The 9,137-nt window shown below is 35.2% G+C and overlaps 1 protein-coding gene across 10 annotated transcripts in view; it reads left to right on the top strand.

Moving 5' to 3' along the window:
• SCLT1 (sodium channel and clathrin linker 1) overlaps positions 1 to 9,137 on the top strand; it is a 164,438-nt gene that overhangs the window by 136,895 nt on the left and 18,406 nt on the right. For all 10 annotated transcript variants that reach the window (XM_074378673.1, XM_074378670.1, XM_074378669.1 and 7 more), the window contains 2 exons: positions 6,342 to 6,420; positions 8,893 to 8,988. In XM_074378673.1, coding sequence (XP_074234774.1) covers positions 6,342 to 6,420; positions 8,893 to 8,988 — 175 coding nt within the window. The remainder of the gene's footprint in view (positions 1 to 6,341; positions 6,421 to 8,892; positions 8,989 to 9,137) is intronic.

The following is a 9,137-nucleotide window of genomic DNA, read 5'->3' on the forward strand; positions in this document are numbered from 1 at the left end:
TGGAGTGGAATAGTTAACAGATTTTGCAGAATTAAATAAATTTGTGTAGGCTAAAAAGCACCTTATGTGTACCAGGCACTGTTCTAAGCCTTGTGAATGTAGCTTCTCTTTTAGAGCTTTTATTCCAGTGTGGGGTGAGAAATAATAAGAAGGTAACCTAACAAACAGGATAATTCTAGATGTTTCAAATGGCTTGAAGAAAAGCAATGAGATGATACGATAGTAACTTGTATGGGGTGACAGCTGAAAGGGCTTGACTAGTTTTTAAAAAGTAGTCAGAAAAGGTGAGATTTAAGCTGAGACCTGAATGATAGAAACCAGCTCTATGAAAAAGCCAGGAAAACATTCCAGGCAGAGAGAAGAACAGCAAGTACAAAGTCCAGTGTTACGGAGCAGACCCGTGTAATTGAAATACAGTGCGTGAGGAGAGAGAAAGCTGTCAGGCTGAGGAACTAGGCATGGCTCGGGCCATGAAAATCTTGTAGGCTATTTTAAGTAAGCTATCTTTACTTAAAGTCAGATTTTTAAGTAAGACTATTTTAAGTTAAAATATTTAAGTCCAAAGTGCAGCAGTAGGAAATCACTGGAGAATTTTTAACATTCTTAGGTCTTTAAAAGACCACTTTGGCTATTGTGCAGAAAATAGACTGGAGAAGGGGCAAATATGGAGTCAGGGAAACCAGATGTTAGAGTACGACAGAATTCTAGACAGTAGGTGATGGTGCCTTAGGACAGAGGATTGTCAGTGAAGATGGAGAGAAATGGGCAGTTATGAAATATATTCAGGAGGTAGGGCAGAAATTACTAATAAGTTGAATATAGGGGATGAGGAAATGGCAGGAATCAGATGACACATAAGCTTTGCCTTGAGCATCTGGAAACATGGTGATGACGCCATTTACTGGGAAGGAGGGTACGTGGGAAGGTATAGAGAAGGAGTAGTTGCCACTTGGGGCAGGTTGCATTTGAGGTGCTCATTGGTGTTCCTTTACACTCATGGCCTAAATGAAGATCACCTAGGGGGACTGTGCAGGTAGGGAAAGAGGGAACCTGGGACTGTGCCCAAGGTGCTCTAATATGTCTGCTGTAACTTGTGATTTTAGTTAACTGAATGAGATTTAAAACCTTAAGATGAATTTTCTTTTTTAGTAGAGGTCTTTTGAAGCTGTACACAAAGTTGAGATCACAATCTTTGCAATTACTGACCATTTTGCCGCATACTGAGGATTAAGGTTTTTTTTTTCCCAGAGAATCTTCATTCTGCCTTTTAGCCCTTGATGTTATATAATGCCACAGGTATGCTTTACTATCATCACCTGTAATTGATTGGGCTTAAGGTGAGAGGCAATGTGATTTAGTTGAGAGAACATTTTGATTAAAAGGCTGGGTATGAACTCAATTTTTTCATTCAATCACTGCATGACCTTAGCAACATTAAATAATTTTTCTGAGTTTGAATTCCTTTACCTAGAAGATGAGAATAATAACTACTTTGCAACATTGAAGAAATGATAAGATATAGTGTTCATGTTCAGGTACAGTGGAAAACCCTCTTGGCTGATGTCCACTTAATCGTGGACCACATTAACCAGTGAAGTTTCTGTGCAATGGTGCTGACCATTGCCCGAGGCATTCCACACACCCTTACCTAGTCTGCTTCACACTAGTGTCCTCTGTCCCTTGTTTTACAGCATCAGTGTGATTGTTCCCAAGCCACGTTATGCCAGTTATACTTGTTTTGGAAATATATAACTTAATTAAATAAACCAGTGATGTGTAAGTACAAAGAAGAGAAAGTTACTGTTTCTTTTTAAACTGAGTTGTATACTTTGGAGAATTCGCTGTTGAATTAAGTCTGAACAAGCAACTATGAAAGAATAGAGGGAATATTGTAAAAATCTAGAATAACCCTGTATTTGAGTTGCTTGCCAGTTACCTTTAAATTCTTATACTACCTTAACGAAGCCAAAAGTGGAAACAATTGTAGATGATACATTATGGATGTGGTTTGTGTAAGAAAGATATTCAGCACTGAACCACTCCAATCAATGTGCTCATACTTAAAAAAAAAAAAAATCATTGTATATCCCAGGCAAAAAGCCCAAAGTCCTTAACCTTCCTTAGGCCTCAGACGTCTTAAAAAAATCTGAGGAAATCTGTGGACCTTCTTCCTAGACAAGGGAAACACAGAAGATCTTACATATAGTTCAGGGTGTTGGTGAACATACCTGAGCCCATCCGTGGACCACAGAGGAGGAGCCCTTGCCATAGGTGCTCCCCTTCCCCTACTTCCATCTCCAGCTGAAGGATTGGTTGACTTCCCAGTGTTGATTCCAATATTTTCTTAATAGAGACAGCATTAGTTACTTTGTCTACAAATTATTTTTGTAAAATCTTACTTACATAGAAGATAGTAAATCAATTATATTTTACAACTAAATTTTTAAATTATATTTTGTAGGCATGTCTAGGATTTTCTGTCACACACATACATGAGTTATATAAGTGAACTAAAAAAGATTTAGGACGCTGTTGGGCTAAACAATCCTCAGGGATATTATAAGGAATTCCTCATTCTTCTATTAAAATTGGTAGAAGATCATTTTACCTTAAACTTTATAACATATAACATATTACATATGCTAGAAACTATAGAGAGGTTGGATATAGTTTCATTTAAATTCTTTAATTAGTGTAGAGTACTCTTTAAGTGCCATAATGTCATATAGAAACTGGAAATGTCCTCTATCTCTGTACCTTCTGGCAGGCTACACTTAAATCATCCCTGATAGGTAAGAATGTTTCTGTTTTTAAAGATTTCCAGTGAAGAGATTACATAGCTTTACTTGGCAAGTGTTTGAAGTGTAATACCACTGAGAAACTTTCTGGAAAGTCTTACTTTATGTTTATCCTAATTCACTAATGATATAGGGAACTCTCAATTATGTTCTCTAATGAAGAGACATTTTCTCAGAGATAATACAGAGTTGGATCATCCTCCTGGGTCTTTCCTTTATCCCTGCAATGAAATATCCTGACAGGGAAATAAGGACTTGCAAAGAACTGACAGGCAGGCTCCAGGAAAGTCTCAGGGGATAAAGCTGGTGAAATCACTTTTCTTTCCACCCTTTAATACCTTATAAACTTCATTCAGAAGTGAAATCGAAGGAAATGCTTAACTGAAAAATAACCTTTTCTTAGCCACTTCAAATCCTTTGGAGAAAGAAGTAGACTATACATAAATCTAAATAAATAAAAATAATCTTTATCTAAAGTATGTTTTGTGGTAGATTCCTCAATAACTGTTTGTTGATCACATAAGTAATAAAATTTTCTAACTACTAGGTTTCCTATAGAACTTTAGCCATAAATCTCCAAATGGTTATTGAATCCCTGTGTGTAAAGCTCTGTGGTATATACTGTGGAAACTAAAAACAATCCCCCTTCTAAAAGTTTCCATTGTACTTCCAGAAAAATGACAGAAACATTAGCCTAAAGTTGACACATACATGATTTGTTGGCAAGACAGTGAGAGTCTCACTGAAATGGAAGGCTCCTATTGCAGACAGGGTATGAAAGATAAATTACCCAAAACTTTGGAAGATTTTGAATGCCAGTCTCAGGAATTTGTACTATTTTGCCCAATAGCAGAGAGCCGTTGGAAATTATTGCTCAAGGAAGCAAATTGTTAAAGTGGTGCTTTAGAGAAAGTAATATGCTAGTGATGTGTAAGTTAAGGAAAACTACTATATTAATTGAGCACTTCTATGTGCGCTGATGGATGCTTTACATACATTTTTTCACTTGATGTTGAGAAGCCTGAGCAGTTGACTACTGCAGTAAATCTAAAAATTAAGTTATAAGAACTTGAGTTGTGATGGTAACACTGAGTAGAAATGAAGAGTAGATGCAAGAAACACTGCAAAGGAAGAATGTATTTAGGGGAAAACATTCAAGAAAAAAGTGAGAAATAGAGTTGACTTCAAGGTTTTTAACCTAGGCAGCGAGGGCAGAAGTGTCATCAGTGTAAAAACTGAGCAGGAGGATGAGGAATAGGTTTGCAAAGCTATGCAAAAAGTTTGAAGTTAGTCATGTTAAATTTGAATATAGGAGCCAACCTTTAGGGAAAGAGTCAGAAATAAAGATATAACTTGTCAGGTTTCCAAGCAAATGTGTAAATATTTATATTCCTAGAATGCCTAATACACACATTCACACATACATTCTCTTTCACTTACTCATCTAACAAACATTTAGCATTGCCCAGTCGCCTACCATGGTGCACAGTACAGTGGGGATGTTAAGAGCACAGACTTTGGAACCAAAGGGCCCGCTTTTCAATCCTGACTACAACTGACTAGCTGTGTGACTCTAGGCAAGTTGCTTAACTTTATTTGTAAATTCCTCTGTCTTTTAATTTTCTCATATGTAAAAATAGGAATCTCAGGGTTATCATGAAAACTAAGTAAGTTAACTTATGAAAAGCACCTAGAACAGTGCTGGGCACAGAGTGAGCAATGTGGGGGCATTTGCTGTTACCACCACCATCACCGTCACCTTCACTGTCACGATGATGAATAGCAGTGTTGCTCACTATCCAAGGGGGGTGACAGCGCTTGATACACAATAGAATAAATATTTACACAGATAAAAAGTAACTTTGTATCTTTGCGATCTTAAATTTTGTGGAAAATTATTACTATCTGATAATAATTATTAGAAATTATTACTACCATTCAGATAAGTTACCATGGGTAAGTGAACAGTTTAGGCATCAAATTATGCAGTAGGTGTTTTCTGAAAAAGGTATCGTATGCACTGGGTGATGGCTCACTTTATAAATATGATCATTGTATCATCTTCATCTCTGTAGGACTCAAAAGTTATTTCTCATCAGGACTTAGGTGCATATCTTTTACCTTTACATTTAACCTAGAAGACTGGCCACATTAGTCATTTTGCTTTTCTTTGTTTTGTTTTGTTGTATTGAGGAGCCAGCCGTAATTTTAACCTACACAAGATACTTTAAGCACAGTAATTTATTCCGCATTATTATTACCACCAAAATAAAGCTAAGATAAAATGTTTGAGTTTTTCTGCCACAGAATCAGTGATACTCAAGCTCTTCATCATCAGTGACCTGTATTGATAAAGCCACTGAGTAAGAATAAGTCATTTCCCTCTTAGTTTGTAAGTTCTGTTATGGCAACAACTGTATGTTTACCACCACATGCCTTGCACTTGGCCATAAAGAGTGTTCAGTAAATATTTGTGTAATTGATTTGTGGATGACGTTATCTTTTGTTCTCTTGTATGTATTTATTAAAAATTGCTTGCTGGTGTTAACAGCTACCCATTCAAATATAAGACACTAGATGGACTTACCAAGTTTTTAGGCTCACTTGGAAAAAAAATCAAAGCTGAGGTTGTTTTGGAAATGTCAGTGTATTGATTTGTTTTAGAAGTTAGATCAAAAGATAAAAACCAATCCTGAATTAACTATTTTAATACTCAGAAGTTGATTTGATCTTTTTTTAAAAGTTATTTTAAAGACTACATTGTATCTATTTCTAACCTGGGACTCTTGAAATTACCTTTGGCCAAAAGCAGTATAATGCTTAGATGTTGAACAACAGCAACAGAAAAAGACAACAATTCTGTACATAAGATAATTCCAGCTAACAAAGCATAAAGGATATGAATGCATAAAATATAGCATATGTACAATCACAACATAAATTTTAATCCTGAATATACTACTATGAAATGGTGTTGGAGTGATTAATATGAGCTTGAGTTTCCAGGAATTGAGCCCCTCTAAGAAGCACTATATATGAATCTTAAAAATAAACATTGTATCTGTTTAATATGAATATACTTTCATTTTAATGCCAAATAATACCTCAAGATAATATTGTTAAAGACACTTTGGCACTTTAAAAAATATGTGTATGGAGGAGGGGGGCGGTTTGCTTTTTTTATTGTGGTAAAATACATGTAACATAAAATGTACAGATTTAGCAATTATTAAATTGTGATAAAATACATATAAAACTCACTATCTTAATCATTTTTATGTGTATGGTTCAGTAGTGCTAAGTGTATTCACACTGTTGTACAACAAATCTTCAGAGTATATGTGTATTTTATAAAGAAAATGAATACGTCGTTTAAGATATGGTCTATTAATAAGCAGCTTTTATTTTGCACACAGGATAATTTTGTTCAAAACATGGACAGGTATCTCACTAATAAAGATTCTGTTTTCTTAGATTTTTGAACAGTTGTATTCTAATGGCTTTTTTTCTTTTCTTTTTTTCCCCCTCTCTCTTGATTAACAGGAGTGAGCTGAGTCGACAGAAACTTCATACCCAAGAGCTGCTTTCTCAGCTGGAAATGGCAAATGAAAAGGTAGTTGAGGTAAGATAATGACTCTCCTGGGAAGTACTTTCTGCTGCAGCTTGATACACAGGTTATAGAATTTTACCTGAGCCAAGTCCAAATTAATTCTCTATTTGGAAATGACCATAAGGATGTGACTATTTCTTGTAGAAATCATTCATAACCCTAAAAGTCCACACATATTATAATGTGAATAAAAGCTTTGAAAGTCAGTGATTCATCATATAAAAATGACAAAAGATAAAGCTCTTATGTTAGTTTTACCATATAACTTGTGCTGTTTCTGAGTTGTTAGGATCCTCTTCACTTTTACCTCTGTGCATGTCTAAGATTGTTTTTTTAACCCAATTCCTCTTATTTTGTTTTAATCCATCACCAAAGACATGTAGGAAATACTTTTGCCTACTTGGAATATATTGAAATACTCCTTCAGGTTAATGCTTTAGAAGTGAGTATGACAAGGGTTCATCATTTTTTTTTTCTTTTTTGAAGAAAAAAAAAGTTAAACAATTTCTAGATTAAGATTAGAACTTTCTAGAACTCTGATTCTTTGTTTAATGTTCTAACTTTGAATGTATTTGTTGGAATGTAATTAATAGGCTATTTGGTCCACCAGCTCTCTGTGGCCTTCTATAGGATCCATGACTCTTCAGTGTTATAGCGTTATGAATTGATATGAGCCATTAGGGAACAATTAAATAATAGCCATTAAAATACTCTTTGATGTAACTCCCACTTCCAGGAATCTGTTCTAAGGAAATAATTTAAAATATGAAAAATTTTAAAGGAAGATATTCAACACAGTAATGTTAATTATTTTGGAAAATCAAAAGCAACTAAAATATCAATTGAAAAAGAACAGTTGCACATACTATGATTTATCTGATCTGGAGTATGCCTTAACCATTATGGTAGCAGCATAGAAAAATGCTCATTATGTGTGGTGTGATTGTAACTGTGAAAATGATTATTATAGATGATAGCATTTTTTCCCCCAGGTTTTCTCTAGTGTTAATGATTTAAGTTAAAGAATTTAAGACTGCACATTTAAATGTCTTAGTAAACTGGAACAGACAATGTAGTTCTCTTCATACAATTTAATTTTGCTTAAATTGGGTCACAATAAGAAATAGAATGACATGCATATTTTAACAGGATACTGTTACTTCAATATTTTGTACTACTAGGCATGACATTCACTCTTACCACTTGTATGTAAGGGCATGGGAACTGTCTAATTCAGAAAACTGTGTAACAATTCTGGATGTACAAAAACTTTTTTTTAGGCTACTAACTGTGGAGAAGGCCAATATATGTTTTAATTGATAGAATCTTTGAACTTGTTTTCATGTTGTGATGTTTGTATTTATGATGCCTACAGTTTCCTGAGATTGCTATGACAAAGTCATACAGACTGGGGTGGCTTAACCAACAGAAATTTGTTGTCTCATAGTTCTGGGAGTCAGAAGTCCAAAATCAAGAAGACAGCAGGATTGGTTCCTTCTGAGGGCTTTGAGGGAGAGTCTATTCCATGCCTCCCTCTTAGTTTCTGGGAGCTTCAGGTGTTCCTTGTCTTGTACAGAGTGTTCTTCCTGTGTCTTCATGTGTTCTTCCCTTTGTACATGTCTGACTCTGTCCAAATTTCCCCTTTGTGTGAAGACACCAGTCATATTCGATTAGGGCTCACCCTAATGACTTCATCTTAATGTAACCATCAGAAAAGACCCTATTTCCAAATAAGGTTGCATTCATAGGTACTAGGGGTTAGGACTTCAGCATCTTTTTTTAGGGACATAATGCAACCCATGACAATGCTTTAATAACTCTGTTGACTCTAATACCCTCTGGAGTCTACAGATGTATTGGGAAACATGTAGAAACAGATTTCTTCCTCTTTTAAATAATATCTTTATTATATAATCATTTAAAACAAGTCTCACTCTGTAAAACTCAGGATTTCTAGAATGAGTATTTTATGTTCCTTGAACTTTAATAATGTGTATACTGTGTCACAATTTCCCTGAGTTTGTCCTGGCACAGTGGCTCTAAATGCCTTAGCAAACTGAGCACCACCTAAGAACTTGACAGAAGTGCAGGTTCTCCAGATTCACCCTACCCCTACCTATGCTCTGGTGGTGAGGCCCAGGTCTGCATTCTCACACTCTCCAGCTGATTCCAAAGTAGTGATCTGGCATCTCAAGGTTAACATCACAAACTGAAAGTCTTGTTCTTAACCTCAGGCTTTGTTTGCTTTTGGATTTAATTAATTTTCTTTGGTGGTACATAGGGGAAAAACAAAACAATTTAGTCAATGTGAAACCAACTTTGAACTTTGAAGTTCATAACTTGAAAAATGTGAATTTGGAGATATATTATCTTTGCCTTTTATAAGTGGTAAAATGATGTCCAGATATTTCATTGATTATTCCATAAAAGTCTCCATGCCACATATGGATTTATAACTTCTTTGTTTTATATTCCCCTTAATAGAATGAAAAGTTAATTCTAGAGCATCAAGAAAAATCCAACAGGCTTCAGAGGCGACTAAGTGAGGCGGAACAGAGAGCTGCTTCAGCCTCCCAGCAGGTAGGGAGCCTCCTCATTATCCCTGGAAAATAGTAAATAGTCTGACTAGATCAAAGAGAAGAAAAATTCTTCAAAAGTTCCCAAAGAACTGGTGGTTTTATTTTTATTTAATTAAACTATTTAAAATTAGTCTCTTTAATATTTGCAGT

The sequence above is a fragment of the Camelus bactrianus genome, chromosome 2 (genome assembly GCF_048773025.1).
Source record: "Camelus bactrianus isolate YW-2024 breed Bactrian camel chromosome 2, ASM4877302v1, whole genome shotgun sequence".
Taxonomy (NCBI): Eukaryota; Metazoa; Chordata; class Mammalia; order Artiodactyla; family Camelidae; genus Camelus; species Camelus bactrianus.